Below are 25,510 nucleotides of genomic sequence, written 5' to 3'. Positions count from 1 at the left end.
AGGAAAACTATATTTTATTCATTATGACCCCTAGGAGGAGGGAAAGAGACAGGCAAGGAATGCTGCAAAGAAAGGAAACTGGAGGAAATAGACTAAACTAGAAGAAGAGGACTTGGGGGGAAACAGGAACCTCTGCCCCTATCATTTGCTCTCCCCCATAGGGAATCATTTCACAGAGGGCCTGTTTTAGTCTGCCCACAAGTGAACCTGACATAGGTCGTCTGATAAAACCACAGACAAATCATGGGTTTAAGTTTTACAAAGTTTATTCCATTAATTCTAATATTAGAGGATTTTATACTAGCTATGAAAATGTACCTTAGATACAATGAGTACTAACACAAGCCTGATACTGGGACAACTCCTTTACTCATCTTTCAGAAACATAATTGCTTAACTGAGTTGGATGTGTATGAAGACAGACACAGTAAACACAAAGCAAAAGGCTATTATTTTGATTAATGCATTACCAGGCTCATCTATCAGCTCTCACAGACAGAACATTTTTTCAATATCTCAAAAGTATTTGAACATATTTTATGTTTTTAAGATTCTAAAATATAGAGTTTTACTTAGTATTTAAATAATCACTCTACTCAAGGCTCTATTCCCAATAATACAGAAATTATATGTCCTTTTCATAGCATGAGCTTTTTAGTAAACCAAAAGCTACATAATATTGTCTTAATATTTTTAATACTTCCATTCTACTTTTAATAAACTGCCTCAGAAATCAAGACAGATACCAGAAGTGACTACGCAACTTGTGTGGACTTGCAGAATTTTTTTGGTTGGGGAGAGGAGGAGTTCGAGGGTGTTGAGGGTTTAGGGGTTTTGTTTCTGTGGTGGGGGGATTTTTGTTTGTTTTGAAACTATTTATAAATACGACTTTTTCTGAGAATCTGATAGCACAAGGGACCTTTCTAGAGCTGTGACACTACCTAGCCATGGAGCTCATAGGGGATCAATGATGTGTTGTTGCAGTACCTTGTATCACCACAATTTAAAAGGGATTTCCATCTGTTTCCACATAACTTGATTCCACAATTTTACAGAAAATATGATACTTTGCTAAATGCATAGAAGGAATGACCCATTTCACTGACTCTTGATTTTACATACGTTCCTTTCTTGTCTATGAATTCCATATATTCTTATTTCTAAATAAACTGATATTTGAAAGGTTGTACATAAGTAATTGCCATTTCCTCTCAAAATGCTTTTTGAAGTATATTCAACCTTCACCACATCTGAATGCCATTAGAAAGCTAAGCTAGAAGATGCAATCTTCCAGTCTTAAAGGGGATAAAGCAATATTTTCAGACAATAACTCCTGTTACACTTAAGAGGGACCATGTCACCACAGTAAATATTTATTTAAATCTCAAGAATGTTTAGTTCCCCCTTTTTCTTTAACCCCTCCCTGAAACTCTAGTAGGGCTTATTTTGATAATAGAAATCCTCAAATCTCCAGTGATCATTTTATTGTGTCCAGCTTATTCCTATGTCCTCCTGTGGCAACACTGCCCATTAACTTCAACAGCTCTTCTCCCTTCTCAGTGTTAACCTATCTGGTATATTCACAGATAGGAATAATAATCCCTGGCCTGCATTCTGCCATGCTAAATGTGAGAAACTCAGAGTCCTCTCCTGTAATATACACTCTCTAGGCCTTCTTTCTACCTGTTACAATTATATTCATAAGACTCTGACTTGATTTTTCAAACTGAATGACATCTCTCTCAAACCTTCTGAAGAATCTCTTTTTTTGAAACTGAATTTGATAAATGGAGTAACTGTGCTTTACAGGAACATACCATTCAACACTATCTCCAAGATTGCTTCAGAAAAATCTACCAAAATCTTCAGAAGGGAGAAACAAAAGACAGCTAAGTCCTACTTAATGAAAAATCCTCCCTATCACCGTATTTTAGTCCCACCAGAAAAGCTGAAACAAGAACAACTACAAGTTTACAAAAATATTTTTATCAGTATTTATTAACTGTAGCTACTGAAGTGAAAAACATTCATAACATTTTAGTTTAGCCAGTTATTGTCTGGCTCCCAGACTTCTGAAAACAGTTACATAATAGGAAATACTGTTTTAACATGGACAATTGCAGTAGAGATGGATATGGCTATAGGCCAGAGTACTGTACAACAACAACAGAAGGCCAGATCCATATGAAGGATCTGATACATGAAATTTGGGGTACTATACCCAGTATAATTACAATCTAAATACCATACATACTTCAGTTTCCTAAGTTCCACTATAAGCCCCACCATGCATAGCTGCCATAACTCTCTCTGGATGGGAAGGAATGGTTTGGCACCCACCTCATTCTGACCCCAAGCACTGTGCAGAAACTGGATTTCTCATGACTCTCCCCCCATATGGCATAAATCCAGGTTCTTCTGACAGCTGGTAGCCACTGATTCTTTTATAAGTCTGGAGAAAATTACATAGCTCTTTTTTACAGTATTGGGATTTAACCCCAGGTTTTATTCATTCCTCTGCTACAGGTGGTTCCCACTCCTTTCTTTTCCACTGCAGAAGTCTTAAAGCTGGGGTTACAGGTAATAACTATTCTTCCTGTTGAAAATTATCTACCATACAGAAAAGAATTTAAAAAAAATAAAACAAACAAAAAACAACCCCCCCCAAAAAAAAAAAACCCACTCTCTCAAGTCTGAAAGTTAAAATCAGAAATCAGGTTCGCATCTGGGGCAATGACTACAAAAGACAAGGTCAATTCCTGATCCAGTCCCTGTTGTAACAGCCATTCCACTCTGTTATGGCATGGATGTTTCACGGGAAATGCATAACCTTGTCTAGAAAATTCAGTTTCCAAAAGACTTAAGATCTAGTAAGGTAATAAAGAGAAATCAAAAATCATATAAAAGGCATACTGAATTAATCTTGACAGCATATTTCTTATGTTGTAAAAGGTGATTTTTATAGGTAAGGCTACAACATCAGTAAGGATATCTGCCCTCAGAGTGGACACTGCAATAGAGAATTGGCAATCACTGATATTGGCTTCCACATAGAAAAAGAAACAGAAACAAGCTTAGAGCCAAAATTTGATTGCAGCGTTATTTATAATGAATGGAATAATATGCATATATTTGCTTATGAACACCTGCATGATATTAAATTTGTTTTTACAGTTACACAGATTTTTCACATTGTTACCAAGATAAATGTACTTTGCTTCAAAATTTCAGTTAGAAGTTTTTGCCATGCCTTTATCAAGATTCATATTAGAGTAAGCACAAATCAACTCATATTTTAATGGTGCCATCTGTCATTTTTTTTGTATTCTGCTGCCAAAGCAGCGGAAGATCAAATGAAATAAAATCTAAACATGAGGTTTCATTTACCCTGCCACAAGAAATAATGTTCAAGGTGGCAAAGACAGATCTGTTTGATAATTATGTGTTTTCTGCTAAATTGTTCCACATGCTTAGAATATTTGTGATTTAGCCTTGAAGAAAAGCAAAAGCACTTCTGGTAGTTAAGCAGCTCCCCCCTAAAATATGCATCAACTTATCTTTGTACAATTGATTCTTAGGTAAAAAGATTTACATTAACTGTTTCTGCTTACTATGTTCACCAGAAAAAAATCCCCAATACATAGTTACAGAAATATAAGCATTTACACCTTAACAATGTAAAATTTAAGCAAAACCTGTGCAAAAATACTTGGAAATACTTTACTGACAATTTCATTCACTTCACTCCATCTGCTTTACTAGGTCATTTGAATTATTAATAACATTTATAAATAACATTTATAAATATATCCCTTTGACAACTGTCATTAATGAAAAGATATATTTTTATATAAAATAATCCAGTTCCAGCTATTCACCATATTTGTTTAATCTTTTAATAGAAACTAAATTTTGCCTCCATGTTTAAGACATTTGCTTTAGTTCTAAAATTAATCCATCTAATTAAAGACTAGCTTTGATAAAACAGAATGAGAATCTATTATTAGCTTTAATATGTTAGTGAGGGAGATGCATATAAGACAGATTACAAGATGACACAGAGCTCTCTGTGGGATTCAGATGGTGACAGTTACTGAGAGGAACACCACTTCCTTCCTGCATCCCAGGCCTTTATGCAGGAGGATTCTGAACTCATCAAGACTTTTTTAATTAGTGGTTGTAAATTACAGCGTATTCTGATAATATTTTTTTCAAATATATTGCCACTATGAAGCGCTTTGTACAAATGAGTACTGATTGATTCCAGGTACAGTTTCATCCTAATTGTCATGACCTTACAGTACTAAAGGAGGAACAGCAACGTGAGAACTTTTGGCAAAAGTTTAGATGCATCACCATTACTGTCTTGCACATCACCGTTTCTCTAACACAACTGCCAATCACAATTTAAGGATTTAATAAATCACATAAATTTATAAAAGGAAATAGAAGTATGTTTCCATTTCTAAGCAGTTTTCATCTCTGTTGGAGAAGAGCTTAATCACACTTACGTACAAATAAATTTTTGATACAGTTTATTAATTCTGCAGCTTCAGATATCTGCATTCCAAATGAATATTAAGTTGAATGATTCTCATTCTTATAGCAAAATACAAATAATAAGATGGAAAGAAATATTCAAATAAAACAACTAGGCTGTGCAAGGCTATTTGAAAAGCTCATGATTTATGTTATTTTACCAATTTAGGAAAAGTGAAACAAGCCTGTAGTGTTTCCAGTTTTGTGGTATATATGTATATCATCTACTGAGCAAAATAATTTTAAACTGACCCTGCTAAAAGCATGACTGGTCTCTCAGGTATGTTTAAACACAAAAATTCAAGAGCAAAAAGGAAATTAAGGCGGCATATCACTGGTAATGTCTATACTGGTGTGCGAGCAGAGGATAGTACTGACATGTACAAAGATAAAATAGCAGGTGGGACAGAAATGGTCTGTTTTGCACAAAGCATATACATAACCCCTGAGATGGAACTGATCTTGTTCACTGTCACAAAAGATAGACAAAATTGTCAGGCGCTCCTCCTGCAGGACAGCTTGGCTTTCCAGGGAAGACAAAAAGTTATATTGCTACGAACTTTCCTAGCCTACTTCTATTTTTAGCAACAAAAGAAGTTATTAAAAAATAGTGTCTACAGTATATCAGACTTGTTTTCCTGCTCTATGCATGGAAGGTTGTGAAAACTATTAATACTTGTCTCTTTCCTCAAGGATAACTGGTATAAATAAACTATAGGGAATTCCTTTCTTATGAAAGGAATGGGTGTTTAGTCTACTTAGTACTGTAGTAATTTACAGCTTTCTGCTTTTATGTACCAAATGGTATTTCCATCCTTAGATCCTAGAGCCAAAAAAAAATCTACTCTTTCATTCGAAACATTTAGCAGTATTACACAATGCATACGTAAATAAATATATAGCTGCCAGCCTTGCAGAATAAATTCAATTGAGAAATACTTTACATCCAACTTGGAAGCAACTTACTCTGCAAGTACACCAGCAAAAACTTTTGCTACAAACAATTCATCCAGCCCATAAAACAAAAAAAATCACAACTGATTACAACTTTCATTGTTGCATGGCATGAACATACAAAAATAACCAGTCTCTATAAAATAATTTATTATTTGCATCTCTTAGATCCATTTATCTTATGCACACAACTTTCTTATACAGAAGCTCCAAGTGAGGTGGCAATCTTTAAATTCAATTTGAGAAACATGTAGCCCATTATCACATTCAGAAAGTAGACTGCAACTTTTACTTTCAGAGATGTACGTAGAAAAGGTGATGCTGTAGCAATCTCTAAAATAAAATAGCCCTACCAAAAACATATCTTTGCATACAGATGAAGCAACTTATTTGAGCTATACTGTTCAGAGAGGAGATTCATTTCACAACATGAGCTACCCGTCACGATTGCTACTTGATCTGATGAATGGAAATATAATGGAAATATAAGTAAATAGTAGCACAAGAAACATCTCCTTTGCAGACTGGAATGGAAGTTGCTGGTGACATACAATGCTGGCAAAGTAATTTGAAGTTGCAAGGCATGAAATGAAAACACTTGCTAAGGTTCCTCTCAAACACAGCCGTGTTTCTCAATTTCATGCAAGCTTTCTGTCACATTCTTCTCTTTTGGTGTAATTCAGATAAATTCAAACGCTGGAAGAAACAAGCTTATAAGATTCCACCTGTGTTCTTGCACTCAACAGGTAGAGCTTAATGTCATGTTATTTTTTAAAGTCTGCCTGCTCAAGCACTTCCTCTTCTGTCATTATTATCTCCAATACTTTCTTCTCTTAAGTTAGAAGAGGCAGTGTAAGGCTCCCTAATTTTTTTACATTATTAGTAATCCAGTTCTTGATTATTTTTTCCTATATAGCTTACAACAGTTATTATAGTATTCCACCATTTCATCTTGTTTCAGGTTTCCTTATTGCTTAATGTAAAATGTTCCTTTTTGTTAGTCTAACTTTGTTTTTAAACTTCTCATTTGTGTACACATTTTATAGCTTTCTCTTATCAGGTGTCTGTCTTATTTAATTCTCTGACTATGCAACCTAATGATTTTGTAAGTGTTCTCTACTTTCATCCAGTCTTGGATTCAATTTCATCTTTTTGTACAGTCTGTATTTTACTGGAAAAGCCTTTTATGAAGAGGTCAAAAATACTAAACTGATCCATGTCATGCATTCATCACTTGAAATTTTGCCCTAACTTTTGATTTCGAACATACCTTAACTCAGATTTCATGAGCAGGCAGCTGAGATCCATTTGGTGAAGGGTGATCTGCTTGAACACACAGACGCACTCTCAGAAATATTTTTTTTCTAAATTGAGTCTTTTTATTGTTTACAAAAGTTAACCTAATTACTTGGCTTGTCCAGCAAAACATAATTTATTTTTTTAGGGTTGTTTCCACTACTGCAAGCACTTTCAATTAAACAAGCAGTTGTGTCTGAGAAGGAAATCACCTTGCACAACATAATACTCTGAAGTCCAGACAATTAACCACCTTTTCTATTAAAAACATTTTCTGAATCAATGTTCCTTTCTGTATTATTAATGCAAAAATGTTAAAACAACAGAAACACCATAACTGACCAAGAACTGAAACTGCCTAGCAACCTTTTCTTCTGATATGGTTTGAGGGAAGCAAATGGTTTTAAAATGTTTTCAAAATATACAAATCAGGCTAAATGCAATTGAAAAGCCTGCTGACAGTGTTCTGTTAAACTTTTCCTAACTCAGGTCAAATACACAAATCTGATAACATCAGCAGTCTATCCTCAAAAAAATTCTTGACAGAGATCTCTTGACTTTTGACTTACCTGAAATGTCACACCTAACATCTAGTATTCTGGTGCTAGACCCACTAAAATGGAAAACTAGAATGAACATCGGCAGTTAAATGCCTGAGCTCTTATTGCCGTTTTCTCCTCCCACCCTGACAAATGTATAAATTGTTGGCTAAATCTCACTCCTGGAGTCATGGCCCCTGCTGTCTATAAAATTTACTACTACAAAACAGTAAATTTGCATTAGCAACTACAGAAAAATTATGAATAAAAGTAATGAATAAAAACATGCCTGCTGCGTGCTTAGAGCAAAATATTAGTTACGGAGTAATTGAACTCTTACCTATAGTAACACACCCACTTTTAAGAGCATTAACAGTAGCTATGACATTCTTAAACTTGGCTGAAGTTATAACATTGAAGTAATACACATACTGGTTTTAAAAACATTTTATAGAATGAAGACATTAGATTTTACTAGATTTGCCTAACATGTATACCATACCTTGTTTTTAAAACATGGTATCAAAGAACTTGAAGTTTAACCAGGTTGTGTATGGAATTTTCCCTCAATTTTCATAGTATACTTTCTTTTGAGCCATTCCCAAAATGCAGCTCAGCAAGCCCTGAACTGGTTGTTGAAGCAGATCGGTGTTTCATATAAGACCATTAAAAGATTAAAACAAATAAAATACCTGTTTTTAAAGAGTTGAAAAAACGTTATACACCACTGTATCTTGCACAACACTGATTAAAACAAACCCAAGCTCTGCTACACAGATAAGCTGAGCTCAGGTTTTTTGTATGTTTTTATTCTTTTTAATGTTGCTTTTTAAAGAAAGAGTTAGCAACATTATTAAGTGTGGAATGTTAAGTGTTTATGCAGTTGTCTCCATTAAATGGGGGACATATCCTCAGTTGCCACAAAGTGGTACTTAACACGTTGCTATGTTTTCTTAAGTAGAAGGAAAAACCAACAACCAAGTTGTTTATTTTTTTTTCTTAAGTGACTGAGTGATGCTGAACTTATTTCACAGCATGATAATTAATCAGTCTAGAAACACCACAGTAAGCCAACATGCGCCAACCTACAAAACCAGGAGTTCACACACTGCATTTGGAAGACTCAAGTCTTTGTTCACACAAACAGTTGCACTACGTAAAGCAGATGTTCCCAAACTGTACCATTCAAGACACTTTAAAGTCATTTTATGTGTGTGGTAGGCATTAGGAGCCACCCCTCCTGAGCTGGGGGTGGGAAAGAGGGAAGAGGAAAAAAAAAAAGAAAAAGAAAAAAAGAGTCAGAAGCAGTTGTAACCACTACAGACTAAATGCTCATTCCCTTAAAGCCTACAAGCATGTGTGTGCTTATTGCTCAGAATACCCCCATCAGGCTCCCAGATTTAGAGAATGTAAAAGGAATACAAAATGAGATTTATATGGGAGTTGAAAGGCAAGCAGCCATTTTTGAGAGCAAAAAGTAGGCAGAAGGTTACAGAACCATGAAGTGTAGAACCAGGAATAAACTATTATGTCTTTGTCAGAGAGGGTCAGTGGTATCTATATGCTGGGTGGCAATTTCTGAGCTTCCAATACATCAGTGACAGTTCTACTCAACTTAAAGAAGAGCCTGGAGTTGAGAAAAAACAAGCCTGAAGAATGACTGCACATGACAAATATATAATGCAGCAGAACAGCAAATAGTGTGCAGTGCTTTTATGGTTAGCCAGTTGTACCTACTCACCTGATAACAGACTTTTAGTTCAGGATTTTTAAATTTTTTTTTAAAAACATAAGGAATAAAACTTTACTTTTGCTTTTATCTTGTACTTTAAAAAAGAAAAGTAAATCTCAGGAAACATGCAGTTATTCAAATTTCTTAACTCTCACTGGGGCTTTGAAGCTCAACAACCACATACCAAACCATATATTGTTTGTGGTTTCAAGACTTAGAGGCAATGAACTCTCGTTCCCTAACTATCACAGAGACAACAGTCACCTGTTGAATTACCAGAACCATATCTCAGCACACAGACATTTCTTCTGAGCTATTTCCCATTCAGTTGCTTGCCTGGATGCATTTTCCTTGCTTCTACAGAAGAAGAGTCAGCAAGATATGCATGCTTGTAAATTGTAACTTACCGTCAGATATTGATCATCAGTATCATATATTGATATAATACTGCTTTAGCCACAAAAAGGGGAGAGAAAAAAAAAAACTTCCTAAATTTTTTTGAGCTGAGCGATGAAAAAAATAAAAAAAAAAAAGTGAAGCAATTTATTTCCTTGTGGAACAAGATCTATGGGAATTTGAGCCTAGATTCACAGTTACCTACTTCTGAAGCTTTGGTTCCTAAACCAGAGTTTTCCTATAACATACTTTTCCCATATGTTAGAACAAAGAAAAACATTTATATGCATACAGCTAATCAGACATTACATATCATTTAAAAATCATCAGCCACTTGTTATGCTTTTGATTTGTAGGAAAGACAGGTCAATACTGAGTAAAAAATGACAGTTAATACCATAATTAAATCCCCTTTACAGCTCACAGTTTTTTTCTTACTCTTCATTTTCATCGACAAACTCATCTCACTCAAACATGGACCTCGTACTCAATAATTAACTCAAATCCTTTTTTTTTTTTTTGCCTTACTGAAACAATGCCTTAACTTTCTCTTCACTGAACTGATGGCTCAACAGCAGCTTCATAAAATTTTTTTGCCTGGGGAATTTCCCTACAATTTTAACTGGAAAAAAGGGAAATGGTCAATTATATTCCATCTTTGTAACACGACAGTTTATTTCACTAGTAAAATGAAATGTTGAGTTTTGCCACTATGGTATTAAAAGGGTATGGAGATGGGTTTAGAAGGTTTCTTTATAAGACCATTCAAGTCCAACCCTTGTTATCTATGTAAAGGTACTAATGAATATGTACTTTCTTACAGAAATCTCTTATTTAAATTGAGGGGCAAAAGACATACGTTCCACCAAAAGAGATGAAGCCCTAATTTTTGTACCAACTCAAAACTCTTCAGCAATTTAACAGAAAACTTTCTGCAATGATTGAAGTATAGCAAAGGAGTCAAGTGGGCTTTTGGAGGGTTGTTTCCTTTCAAGACCAAGATTCTCTCTTCTCTGCTTGGGATATGGGACTTATTCCAAGCTTATTTCACTGTCAAAGCCCATGGACTGATCCTCTTAAAAGCCACATGCATGTCCTCAGTCTGGAAGATGATTCCTTCCTTGTCCCTTGAAGAAACCTTGTCAGCCCCTGAGTGTGTTGTCAGCCATTGAGGTTGACAGTTAGACCTCAGTTGTACTACACAGAGGGAAGAGCAATGGATTGCTTGGGACAGAACTGGAAGGATGCTCTGGAGATACCCTAACTCACCAGCTTGGTGTTAACAGAAACTACAAGAGTCAACATTGAAGACTCTGTTAAAGTCAAGGGAAACAATATTAACTGCTGTCCCATTGTCCACAAACCCATCCACGCTTCACAAAAGGCAGTTGGTTTGTCAGGCATGATTTGTCTACAGATGAATAAGACAAGTATTCGCACAGGGTAAAAGCCGAGTAAGAACTTATTCACTTAACTAAGACAGTAGCCATTTCAGAGTAGTAAATCCATGTTACAAGAAACACTGAGGGATCCAGCATAGCTGATGCTCCTAATGCTGAGGGTAATTAACCGCAAGGGTTCCAGCACAGGGCTCCCAGTCAGTTAATACACCTTGAGACAAGCAGAGGGAAGGCGGACACTCTGGAAATACACAGGCTAGTACATTCCCAAAAACTCTTACAGTTATAGGGCTCAAACCCTTCCTACAGAAGACCATAAGCCTTGCGTTCTACCTTCAAATGCTGATAGGGTACATGAAGAAGGGTAACTTTTTTTTCCTTCCATATCACTAGGTATAACTTATTAGCATTTATGCCATCTGATAGCGTATGGACCAGGAATTCATATTTGTATTGCTATCCTTTTGAAGGATCAGCTACAAACCACAAAATTATATATATTAGGCTCCACCTGTCTAAAAAGTTTCCCATTAAACAGGTCAAGAAAGCATATTAACAAAAGCCTTCAGTATCAGTGTGCTGCATTATATCAGAAGCATTTCAACATCCTTTAATGTGATCAAATCAACAGCCTGGTCTCTGGTAAGACACTACATATAGGACCATACAGATCAAAGCAAAATTAAGAGCAGCTGTGAGGACAAGAAGGAAATACTGGAATTGTTTTCTCTAGGCACATCTCTTACCATTGTCTAATAAAAGTACACCAAACAACAAATGGTATAAGCAAGGAGGAGACAGGGCTACCCTGATATTTTCCTCCAAAAATGCAAAATATGACACATGGAAAAAATAATCAATAAAAGAAAGACATCATCCTTCGGTTTGTAACTCAGATGTAGACACCAAGAGGGAAAAAAGAATTCACTACAACTGAATACTTCAGTACAAAAAGCTAGTGTCTTGTGCTGGGCCATAGAAATTGTACTGCTGAAGATGTGACAATGGAGTCTGATGGGGAAGCCAAAATATTTGACCAGTCAGGCCATGGACTTACTCCAGTAAATTCCTACTTCATGTGATCAGTTAGAATTTGTCTTGAGGGGCCAAGTATGTATGTCTTTCAGCTTATAAGATGTTATACAATGCCATGCGTAAAGTGTGCAGTACTGTGCAATTCAAAAGGCACATGGGTTGAATTTCAAGAGGCAATTATTCAGTGGAAAAAACCAAGCATATCTTTGTTCAATTAAAAACAGAGTTTAGCATGCATCACTGAGGGCGACTAATTCCTATTTGTAGGTCGCCTTTAATGTTCACAGCTGGCAGGCAGCAAACCTACATTTTCTTAAGGCAGTTTCAGATAAATGAAGTAAACTGTAAGAACTACAATAGAGTTAAGTTTCTAGAATAACTATGGTAAGTTTTATCACTAACATACAATTAGGACAGCCCATCACTACACTGAGGAGCAGGAACTCCAAGGAAACTTTCCCCAGGAAATATTTACCAATATATTACCTGAAACTCTGAAGAGTGCTTTTGAAATTTGTAATTTTTTACCTTTCCAGATTCTCTTAAAAAGAAAAGTAATTTATAAATTAATCAATTACAACAACCAAGCTCTGGTAACTAGAATTAGCTTCTAATTATCTAGCTAGAGTTCCAAGACAATTCACAAAGCAATCATTCTTTAAGCACTCAGTGCTCTATCAAAGTATGTATGGAACAGAAACTGTTTTAACAGTTAAATTTTTTGTTTACTCAGGAAAAATAAACAGCGTTATAACTGGTTAGAACTGTAAACATCTACAGAGCTTAATCATACAAGCATGTCTTATTTCCTGTTTGACTTTATCTGTATTCCAATAAAGAAAAACTTAGGCATTTCTCCTATTGAAAAGCCTGCACAGGAGGAAAACTGCTGAGTCATAAGGGCATAGACAGCAGTAAAAGCTATACCAGTATTAATAGATTACTTGTACCCATTTCTAATGTGCATTCACACTGAAGCCTTAACTAACTTTTAAGGTCATAGCCAAGCAAACTACACTTCTACAACTTCAGATGGATGAATCATGAAGTCCATGGAAGACAGATGTTGAGAGCCTGGTGCTATCTCTAATTATACTTTTCCACTCCAACTGTCTTTGGAGAAGGGATCAACAGTTACAGTGATTTGTAAAACAAAACCAAAAACCTCCAAATCTCATTCTTTTTAGGTGCTACAGTATAGTAATAAAAATCTTAGCAAAGATTACAAGACTCGGAATACACTATGCAGGAGAAGCAGCAGCACTTCTTGAGGCTAGGCTTTTATCTTGCTACCTGTTCTGGGTCTGAATGTCTAACACTAACAGTGCCAAACTCCAAAACACATGTTGTTAGAATAGGATAGATTATATTTTAGGCTCTGATCTTGCAAACAAGAGAGTCAGGAATATAGAGAAAAGCCCAGAACCATATGCTTAAAACTAATCTCCCTATTAACAAGGGCTATAGAGAAAAAAAACAAATGCTCTGCATGCTGGGACAGGGTTTTCAAGAAGTTTTACAACAGCTTTGTGAAACATAAGAGGTTCCTACACTGACTTTCCATATGCCTTTGATTAAATAATACACACAGGGGAGAGAAGAGGAGATAACTTTTCTTTTCCTTGCAAAGAGACTTCTAAGAATGTTTAATATCCATCACTAAAATACTGCAGTGTAATAGGAAAAGAAAATCCAAAGAACACATTCACTATTAGCATTTCTACCTGGTTTCTCCTCTTTATCTGACAAACGCATTGACATGTTAGGCTCTTACTTAGTGATATAAACAGAATTTTCAATTTTACATGTTCAGTTTGGGATATATTAAATCTCAGTTGCATCAATCCTTAGGGGTACAGGTTTGCCCCAGCTGCACCAGATGCCTAATGACACAGCACTCATAAAAATAAAATTTTTCTGAGCAAGCTAAGAATGAGCATGTAACAGCGAAAACATACACATTTTGAGATTTAAGGTGATGTCATAGCTACATGGTTTTAATCATAATTTTTAAAGATCAGAATTTAGGACCTCAAAGCCTAAATCCCTGTTTATCTTCTGTTACGTAAAATACAGGCTAAAATAGCCTGTAGCAGACAGCCAGAAATGCTCAGTATGAATCTCGGGGGATTGTGGGCAGCGGGGGAAGTCTGGAGGAAAAAAACCAACCAACCAAACAAAAAACCCAACAACAACAAAACACATTAAAAAAAAACACAAGTAGCAGAACAAGCATGGATTAGGAAATAACTTGAATAATATGATAGTCTGATACTGAAAAACTATACAATTCCAAGATTCACATTTTGTAATAATTCTGGATTGGGGCCAGGGGGAAAGCCAGTGCAGAAGGAAACATCATTAATTTGTTTGGGTTGTTTTGGTTTTTTTCCCCAATTTTTTTCCTCCAGCTCTCAGATAAGATTCAAATCAATTGTCCACCCAACACTTGGCAAAAAGGCTATCTATATCTGCTAGTTCGGAGATATGTTGCTGGCCTTCTCAATGTGACAGAATAAAAACATTGTCTCCCACTTTGCCTGTCTTTCCCATTTGCACACCCTAAACATGCTTTCCAGAGCAGGAACTACATGCAGTCTGTTTTCTCCAGTACACAATGATAGAACAGTGGGCAGTGCAGGAAAAGTACATTATCAAGGAATATATATATCAATATATATATTGATGACAATGGCTGCATTGCAAATTTGAGATATGCTATGCCAAGGAATGTGTGTTAATTATACTACAAAGTAAAAAAAGGTAATGCAAACTCACTGAGGAAAAAAAAATATTTTGTTATTGCTGTGCTTGCCAGAAACACTTGCATACAACATGAGAAACTAATTCTAAACTAATTTTGAGCAGAAACTTTCTTCTATGAATGCAGAATACTGCCCAATAAGCAAGATGGAAAAAAACTCCATACTTTAAACCACAGGAATTCTTAGTGAAATGGATGAAAGGATAATTAACAAGCAACATGTTGAATTTTGTTTCTAATGTATTGATATGCACACATAGCACAGTTACTTCATTTTTGATTCTGCAAGTCTCTCCTTTATTCTCAATATACCTTTAAAAAGAAAAATCATGCCCCTAACATTAAAAAAGTCATTAGTCACACAAACTCTACTTTTAGCCCTTTAATCTGTTTCGCCAAAACCCCAAGAAAAATCTTTATAAATGTTTTTCCTTACTGCAGTAAAGTATTTAAGTGATTATCAATTCATCATATAAGAACCAAAGCTAGAAGCAAAAGGGCTTTTTCCTTTCACATGCATGGGGAACACAGGCTATGCCTAAATGATTGTCCAGTTTTGCTCCATATGCTGAGCTCACACTAACCTGCATCTGCACAAAGAGCTGTTGTCCCATATTCCACTTTATGTTTTTCACTGCTGAATGCACACATGCATGGGCATTTAGCATCAAAATGGACTGAAATAATACCAGGACAACACAAAGTCTTTACTGATTGTCAGCAGACACCTGACTGATTTATCCTAGTCTCTTAAAAATAAAAAGCTTCCCCTAAGCCACTTTCAGAAAGTATCTTACATGCACAAAATAAACACTCTAGCGGTGATTTAAGCTAACCTGCTTGACTTTGAGGACTGTTAATCCACTTGAGTACAGGCAGGTAGTACTGCACTGCCGAAGTGACACCACCCTAAATCACTTCTTAGCTTTGACTCACCACATAAGACTTTATAAAGAAACAGACTTGAGACATATTATTTTAAGCCACTACTGAAATTTCCTTTTTGAGTACAAGGTCAAATTCATACATATAAAAGCATGTCTGAGTGCTTGACAGGGGATACAGAAAGCCTTCTGACACCATGTGGACTCAAGAATAACCTGACCACACAAAAGTAATGTATCTAAAGGGTCCCTTCACAGCACAATAACTTTACTAACAAATGACAACAATCAAAAGCAACTGCTTAACAGAATACAATCACCAACACAAGAAAATAAGATGTTTTGAAATTGTGGAAGAAAAAAAATACGTGCACCTACTTCCTACAACCTGAAATATGTCAAGCATGCAGAAGTCTACCACATTTCAGTAGACACTACAGAAACACTTACCTGTCTCTAGCTCCGGAGAACATTCTGTACCATTTTAATTAGTAGGGTCAGGGGAATATACTTTTTTATTGGTGGCCATATATATGTATATATACACATATATGAGTGCATATACACACACACAAACCCCTTAGCTTCTAAAGTAATGACAAAAAAAAAATGTGTCTTAAGTGAGGCATATTTATTCAAATTCATGTAACTTTTAGAAACGTCTTTCACAAAACAGTTCTTTTTTTCACCCCAGACTTCCGCCTTCAGAAAACAGACATTCACTCTAGATTATTTAAACTTGGAAAAATGCAAGTGTTTTCTTTGAAAAAAATATCTATTGTTACAGAAAAAACTTGGGTTTCCTTTCAAGCAAGATCATATGATTACGCATTTATATTTTACTTTCCGCAGGAATTTACACACCCCCCATTTGCATCCTGTTATTCATTTAGCGTTTCCCTTTACTTCAGCATGCTGCGTTAATAAAGTGGAGCAGTTGGCTCAGTCTGGGCACTCAAGGTGACAATCAGTGCTCACTCTTGCATTTGTCAGATTTATTCTACAGGGTTTTCCGCATATATTCAGTTACACAAAATACGCCTTCAAAAAAGCCATCCTAAGAAGTACTGCATAGATTGATCATGCAAATCTAAACTAGGGGTTTTCAGGGGTTTTTTGTTCATTCTCTCATCTTTTGTTCATTCAAAGCACTAATTTTTCTTTTGGAAGCTGAATTTCACTGAAATAGCTTCCATGTTATTTAGGAACATTAGTATAAAAGACCAAGTTTTCACTACTGTCTCTGTCATGGTCATAAATTGGTTACTCTTACTGAAGTCATTGATGTTAGTCTTTAAACACCTTGAGATGGAAATTAATGACTAACCTGACTTGTAGTCCTACAGTTCAATGGCCTGAAAAGAAGTAGTAAAAAGGTTTCTGCTAAAAAAATGTTAAGACAACTTCTACTGAAGCTATTCTGTCTGAAGGTATAAATTAAACTTGCTTCACTTTGTACTGTTAAAAATGTCTTGCACAAGGTAAGCAATATCAGATCATTTATCTTTTCAAATTTACCAGGCTTTTTTATATTATGGAGTCTAAAGGAAAAACATTCTCTTGTAATGCACCCTAGTATATGCACTTGCTGCTTTCCTATAAGACAAATCAAAATTCTGCTCCTTAATTAATTATAATGCAATTAAATGTTCTATATTCTACAGCTGTTGTCCAGTATGGTAGCATTAGCTACAAAAGTTTGCCTGAAATGGATACAATCCTGGTGCTATGCTACTAAGTTAAAAACACAGGTTGTTTGCTTCAATTCCAGATCCACAGTAGTTAAACTGCAACTTGAAATGCAAATATAACTTCTCTGCCACTAATGCACATCTAATTCATCACCACTCTAAATGGCTGAAAGTTACCATATGTTCAAATTAAAAACAAGCAACTGATGTAAATTTTGGTGTGAAGGAATTCTGAATGTCTCTTTACAGCTTAAGGCATGGGTTTTAATTTTTTTTTCCTATACAGAAATCATAGTCTTAAACTCCTTTATTACAGGACCTTTAAGTGCAAATTGGAAGGAAGGGGCAGGAAGAATAAAAATCAAGCATTTCCATTGCATGAGAAATTGAGATTTGTTATTATCACTTCAGCCCAAGCAAAACAAAACCTTGCAATCTTGGGCTTATTTCAGAAAACATCATCTTAAAAGCCACAACAAAACACATTTCATTGAGACTAGAACTACACTTCAGTTCACCAAGAGAGCACGGACAGGCAAAATAATTTCTTTTAAAGCAATGTACCTGAGATATCTTGTAAAGATTTTTATGAAAGTGACGTTCCAAAAGATTTTTCTCATTTGATGGGAGAAAACCTTTTCATGTGAAAAAAACACTGCCAGAAATATTTGCCCAACTCTAGCCTTAGACTGGATTCCATAGAAAGAATTGTCCTGAACAAGCACAGAAATCAAGACACTTGCATATATTCTTCAAGCAATAAAACACAGAATGTGAATTCATGAGCATTAATAAATTGAAGCCAGTTGACACAAAAAATGAAAATAAATGTTCTGTATTCCTGCAGAAAAACGTGGAACTATCTTAGTTAGGTTTCTTGAGTTCTTTCATCCATGTTATGGAGGCTGAAACACTAAATCTTAAACTAATGAGGACAGAGGTTATTTTAATGTCCAAAAAACTTAGTTAAAAAACAGCTTAAAATTTAATATCAACTCCATTGTAATCAAGATTCCTTAGCTACAGCTGATCAACAGAATTTCATCTTTAATATAATATTGTAAAATCTGACTGATTTTACAATCAAGAAAGGACAATTAATTCAATAAAAGTTCATTGCTTTATTCCAGCAATGAAAAGTATCAGACTATTTCTGCCTTTGTAAAAACTGGCATGAAGCCAGCCAGCATATCTCACCCTACAGAACAGCTCAGGTAGAGATAGAGGGGGGTAGGACTCTTTGGCCAGCTCTGAGGTGGCCAAGAACACCCACTTCTGGCCTGATGACTACTTCAAGTGCTGCTGTATTACCCTTGTCAGGACTGGGGTCAGTGAAAACCTGCCCACACAACTGGAGAACCTTAAATGTCGTCTTAATGCCTCATGTCCTGCAGTAATCAGGGCTTGGACCCAGGAAAGACTTTGTCTCTATTCTTTACAAATCACCTTTGCAATAAGGAAGAGGTAGTAGCAATTACTTTATATCAAAGCAAAGTTATTTTTTATGTATCATTAAGTAAAACATATAGTTGATGGGAACTCACATGACATGTTTTGAACAGTAATAGTTTTATGAAGGCAATTTTCAGAGCGGGAAAAGAGAAATCTCTTGGGTATTTTTGATAGTCTGATGAAAAGGACTCAGGACTCATTAAAGGCAATATCAATTCCAAATGCAAAGCTTTGAAAGCCTGGTGACCTAAGTGAAATATAAGTAGTTACATTTGGTTTCAAGAAACTGGAAAGCTTACTTTATACAGTTACATTGTATATATCCACAAAACTGGAGGTTCCATTAAAATACATTTAATTTTAATTCCATTAAAATAAATTCAACAGTTTCATGTACTTGAACAGCTGAAATCAACATACAGTATAAACTGAATTTTACAAGCAGTTCAAAACCAAATAAATTTCCAACACTTACCATCAAAAAAACTTTTGGCTCTCAGGTAACTGACACTAAGCCTAAGCACAGACAACTTATCCAATTTGGCGATAACATCTTGAGGGAAAGGCAGGAGGCTAGCCAAGCGGTCCAGCTCCGCATTCAAGCGGTCCCTGTGCCTCTTGGATGGATTGGACTTGACTCCTTCAGCTGGGGACGGCTTTACTCTGTGGCAATAAAACAAACACAGTATAAGGGCAAGTTCCTTTCCAAAATGAAGGCAAATATTCACCAAGGCTAAGATTACAAATTGTCTCAAACAACCAAAATGTTTTCCCAAGTGATTTTGTTTCCTATCGGAAAAAAAAAAATAACCTAAGATGGCTTAACCTCCCCTCCAACACACACACACAGTTAAATGAAGCAGTTTGAGCTACATCTATTTGAACATGCAATGAACATTTGAAATCTTTGAGATTCAGCATTTTTTATAAAAAGCTTCCTACATTTTCAGTCACTTATTCTTCCAAATGTTAGTATTATAATAAATAATAATTATTATAATAAATAATTTGGTAACTTTTAGTAGTATCTGTGTACAAATACATTTGAGAGTACACTTTTTCACTTCAATAATTATTTCTCACAGATGTCCCTAATTTTTGTCAATGTTTGGATTAGGTTATTTTCAGTTGAATATAACAAAAGTTTTAGTAACGTGCTAGATAATGAAGGATCCAAAACTGCACAAAAAACGCTCATGAGATAAAGTCAGCCTGAATGTTAAATCTTTGTAGCAAACACTACTGAGCTCATCCTTTAAGTCACCTCTCAGCTGAAGGCATTTCATTTGAGTACAGCATGACAAAGAGATGCCTTTGTACCTTACAAAGAATGATTTCAAAAGCCTTTCTTGTTATGAATTACATAATGAAGTTTTTATAAACTTGCTATTTTCCATTCATATCCAACCCAAGCTCCAATTCCAGCTATTTAGATACTCACACCTCCCCATGCACACAGAAGTCTGGGAACAAGTTTAAGCCCCTACTCCTTCGAATTACAATTAGACATTACAAGCCAATACTGAAACAAAACAATTTATCTGCACAAGCCACAGTAGACTTTATGATCTTTATTAAACAGTTTTCTAATTAAAGAGTGATTAATTCTCACTTTTCCAGTATTGAGGTTCTACACGAGATCTGCACCAGTTATCAATTTGTGCTCCTCTCCAGGAATGTTCGTTCTGCGATATTCATCACTCAAAAATACTAAGCATAAAGCCATTCAGCAGCTAATTTCTTCAGTATTTTGTTTAGTCTGCTTCCAACTGTCATACTTATATCAATTTTACGATGAGAAAATGCAAAAGCATCAATAGTTATTTTTGCCACTGCTTAAAGTAAACCATACAGTAAAATAATTTCATCTTGTGTTTCCAACCAAATAAGTACTGCTGGAATGGACATTCTTATTTTTAGCTTATTTTTACTTTATGTTTCAATTACACTTCTTGTTAGTTTAAATTCAAGCCCTTCTTTTTACAGCCATTGCTTATTCAAGTGTCACTTGTCAAAAACTTGCACTTAAGCCTGGCTGCCTGCTCCCCAGCACTACGACTGTCCTTTTGCACATTAAGGGAGGCACATGCCTTATGTAGGGCCTGGAAACGTGAAGGTGCCATAATATAAAATGTTGTTAATAGACAAAAATATAACATAGCAGCAGCAATCACTTACTCCTCAGATAAAGTTAAACTTGCTGCAGGGTAAATATTGTCTAGGACACAGTTTTAGTAGAGCTTTATCCTAAAAATATTGGAAAAGTGGGCAAAATAAATGAATCAAGAAATATGAAAATTCTTTCTCTTTGAAAAAAAACCATAGCTTTATCATCAATGGCCATGGATGACAAGCTATGTGGTTAGATGTGTGTGCTTTGGTCACAAGTCCTGAGTTTGACACTGTCAGTTCACCATATTCCCAAGTGAATATTAAACTTTGAATAATTTAGCAAAGCTTTCTTCATATTCTCTCATGCTGGCAGAATACTAACTTGTACAAGCCATAGGATTACACAATTTAAATATAACCCTAACAAAATAAAGTTCAAAATCACCAAACATTAGCAGTAAATAAAAAGTTATTTCTTAAATTTTTTTTACATATTAGACTGCCATAAATGTCTGAATAATAAATTCCAAACTTTAAGCAGGTATCAGTTTTATAACAATCAGGGAATGGCTAACTAATATCAAATCAAACTGGTCTGCTCCTGAAAAGTGGAGGACCCCACAGAAACCATTCAACACACACAAACTTTTCAAACTAAATAACGGACTTTTCTATTTTAACAACTGTCCTCTGGTTTGCTTTAAACTCACAACTTGACAAAGTAGTTGAAATTATGGGCAACTGTGCAGTCATCTCATCAGGTTATCAGTTGTTGATTGTTTTTCTAATTTACATTGACTTCCTAATGATTTCTCTTTTTTTACTTTTAACTAGTTGAAAGCACTTCTGAATATTATGTTACTACTATTTGCAGCATAAATCTTGTCATATTCTCTCCCTCCAAATCAAACACTGATTATCCCTAATTTTCCCCTTTGTCACCCAACTAAAATCCATTACATAAAAATGGATCCTTCAGTGACAAAGGGAATAAGGGCAGAAGTGCCAGGGGCATAAGCAGCAAGCTAAACCATTTTCCATCCACTTATATAAACCCTCGATGCTAAAGACAGCCCTAGCTTCACTGCAGAAAATTATCTCCAAGGCAAATTATGTACTATGTCAAGATTAAATCCATGCATGTGTTTTATTTAAAAGAAGAAAAAAGTACTAAAGGAGGTAATGTATTTTAAGCTGATCTTTCAGTTCTTAATCTTTTACCTTCTGATTTCCCTAATCAAAGGCCAGAGGTCCATGTACACTCAGAACCTCTGAACTGAGCTACAACCCTTATCATCCAACAGCTGCAAGACAAGCAAGCACACTTAATTTTTAATTTAACAATTTTAAAGGATTTGCCACCACAGCACTAGCTACCTACTGTTTTCACTGGTCTTCTACAGCCTACCCAATCAAAAATTTTCATTACACATGCTTACATGTGTGCCTTCACAGACATTAACAGCAATAAATTATTAAAAAGTGTACAAGTACCCAAGTCTTAATCATTATCAAAAGGCCAAATTAAGTTTCAATATTTACATGCTAATTTTATCATTTTAAAGGGAAATTGAAGCAGTTTTTGAGAAAATGCAAAGAAAGTACAAGTTTATTTTCTTCATGATATAACAACATAAACTTTGGGAAAAAAAGGAAAAAACCCAACAACTAAGCACTGAAAAGCATTGTACCTTATTAACAAGACTGAACTGTGAAATGAAGTCAAGAGAACAAAAGAATGTGTGAGAAGAGCACTAAAGATACAGTGAAACGTTTAAAAGAAACTTAATTCTTCTAAAAAAAACTAATTAGAAGTTCATCAGAACAGTTTTATTGCTGAGGAAAAAAGGACATAAGAAAGAACATACAAGTCACCTAGCTAATGGATTTAATCTTCTCAGCTATGTATATTTTTTATCTCATATTTAAGAGTATGTGCATATGATCTAATTCAGTGTAGTTCAGGTATATGAAATGCATCTATTATCCCTAAGCAAGTTTTACGATCCTAAAAAATTCTCTATTTAATTAAGCAACTGAAAAATATTTCTAAGCATTTACTCTTATTTCCCACACCGAATTTATGATTACTAAAAATTCAGCTGATGATTCCTTTGGAAGCAACAGATATGACACGGACTATCAAGCCCTTAAAAACTAAAGTTGTCATCAACCAATCTTGAAGGGGCAAGAGACTCTTTCCATTGGCTCTTTCAGCAGAGACTGAAACCAGCAAAGATTCAGGCTGCTGAATGGATAAAGTCGTTTTACTAAAAAAATCTCAAGCAGTTGCATACTACTTGTCTGATGCTGGGCTACTGTTTGTCCTCCAGTAGTAAATAGAGTTTTAGTTTGTTTGGTGCATGAAGGACTCAACCAGAGCAACAGAGACATCCAGAACACCAATCAAGAATGAAAGTTTAACACTCAGTTTTAAAATATTTCACTATTATTTAAGATAACAAACCAATGTTACTTGAAAAAAAGAAACAAAAAACTATGTTCCTGCCTACTGACCATGTTACCTACATACCTATACCTCCATTTGTTGCAGATTCTTTTCTAAAAAGTATGCTTTTGCAAGAAACATTGACCAAAACCAAACCAAAAGAACCAAAACCAGACCTTAAAACCAGTGAATTTTAAGTAGCAGTCTACATGTAACATCCAGCTACACCAAGACTGACAAACATATATAAGAAGTTTATTCTACATATGATAACAGCCTTATTGCCTCCATTTCAAATAAAAGGTGCAAATTGCTGTTTGTAGCCGATACTGCTTTACACAAAGGAATATTTTAATCATTATTTTTCTTTTCTGACTAACTTCCTTTTTGAAAGCTTGTTCTGGCACTTTTTGTTTGTTTCCCTTGAAAGAATACATAAACTGTTTCAATGTTTTAAATGAAAATATCTCTGCTCTGCTTTCTAACATTACTAGGACTACTCATCATTAAGGATCGAGTCAAACCTCTGAAGTACTTAATGTCATAAATATATTTAAGATAACACAGAACAAAACCCTATCATAATTTTTTATTCAGTCTACTAAAGAAACAAGACATTATGCTTTTTGCATCTGCACAGTATGAAACATCTAGAACTCCCCACCCCATTCTTTGTCTATTACATTTATCCAGTTATACAAAACAATTCCTATCCAAACATTGAAAAAAAGAAAAACAAACCAAATCAGAGCTAGTAGGCAGAAAGACATAAAAACTGCAAGTTGGATCTGTACTTATATAATACCCTTCACCTCATGTTAGAATCTATCTGCAGTAAGCCCCACTTCCATAAAATTTGCATTTTATCCTTCCTACTACAATTCTAGTATATTAGTTCACTTAATAATCGCTAGATGAAAGAAATTTAAGTCTTGAAAAAAAGACCAAAGCAAAATGCAGGGGCCACCCATTGCTTCCCAAGTCTCAGTGGGGAGTGAAACACCCCCAGGCCTGCTACCACCAGGGGGACTCGCAGGGCTCAAACACTGAACAGGGAGGAAATTGAAAGACTCCAAGGTATTAAGAAAGTGATTTCTGTAGCATATTACAAGCAATTGGAGTGCACATGTTTAGCATCCTCTTTTTTTTTTTTTCTTTACATGACAAGATAAGATGAATTGCAGGAACAGTTGCCTATTATGTTCCCCCATGATTGCTTTTCTTTTTCAGCTGTGATACTGTAATTCCCTACTGAATCAAAAAAGCACATTTCAACACTTGGCACTGTCAGGCAATAGCCTGTGATTCCCTTTCAAGTTCAGTTCTTTACATGGCAGATAATAAAAAGGGGTTGTTGCAGGAAAGATGTTTCTTAAACTGGTTTTGAGTTACCACCATGGCTTTCATGAGTTATTTGCACCTGAAGTAAGAAGCATTTCTTCTATTTAATTTTTTTTCAATGGCAACTGTGGCAATATATTAAGACCTTCTTTCAATTCTAAAGACTATCTGCCTGTCACCACAGGTTACCAATTATTATGTGCCATTCAGAGTTACATACATGGCAAACAAAACATTAGAACTATCAACAGAAACAATCTCTTCTATAAAAGATACTAGTCCCAGTAATGTATCACCTTTTTTTTTTTTTTTTTTGAAGAGCTGTGAATTCTACTGAGGGTAGGAAATATCATTATCAACTTCAAACAGATTAAAATGACAGTAGTGTCAAAGCTTTATTAACCAGCACCAAGTACATCTTACCTCCCTCCATCAATCAGTTAAAAAAAAACTTATTACCTGTCTCACTTTTTTTGGCCTAAAAGTGTGTTCTGTAACAAGTTGTGTGAGAAATCGGAGCACTCTGACCCACTAGAAATGTTCTGCAAGGTTGGCCTAACAGAAGCAGCAGCCAAAGAGCATAGGCATTTTGAGAAGAAAAGAAACACGTAAACGTTATATGCAAGATAGATGTCTTGCATAAAAATAATTTCCAGTAACCCAGGTTAATAATCAGCCTCCACTTCAATTATGGGTGAGCATACTATTTCAATATGAATACTTTTATTTTGAGAAGAAACTTTTCCCTCTGGTCCTAAAGGGCACAGTCCCTAAATAGATAAATAGTTCCTATTAGTAATAAAAAAAAGAAAAAGGCTTCAAGTTCAACTAATCGCAGCAGCTCAGACAACTTACATAACGAGGAGATACAGGGAAAAGGATTACTTATGTAGACACTACAGTATGGTAAAATACAAGGTTTCACA

General features: G+C 35.2%; 1 protein-coding gene across 1 annotated transcript in view; it reads right to left on the bottom strand.

Annotated features, from left to right (window-relative positions):
• Positions 1 to 25,510, bottom strand: part of AHR (aryl hydrocarbon receptor) — a 59,869-nt gene that overhangs the window by 32,771 nt on the left and 1,588 nt on the right. The window contains 1 exon segment of the mRNA XM_027684690.1: positions 19,158 to 19,345. Coding sequence (XP_027540491.1) covers positions 19,158 to 19,345 — 188 coding nt within the window.

Source organism: Neopelma chrysocephalum, unplaced genomic scaffold, assembly GCF_003984885.1.
Source record: "Neopelma chrysocephalum unplaced genomic scaffold, ASM398488v2 Primary Assembly neopelma1_67, whole genome shotgun sequence".
Lineage (NCBI taxonomy): Eukaryota > Metazoa > Chordata > Aves > Passeriformes > Pipridae > Neopelma > Neopelma chrysocephalum.
The sequence above is the reverse complement of the archived record's forward strand: the minus strand, read 5'-3'. Positions and strand labels throughout refer to the sequence as shown.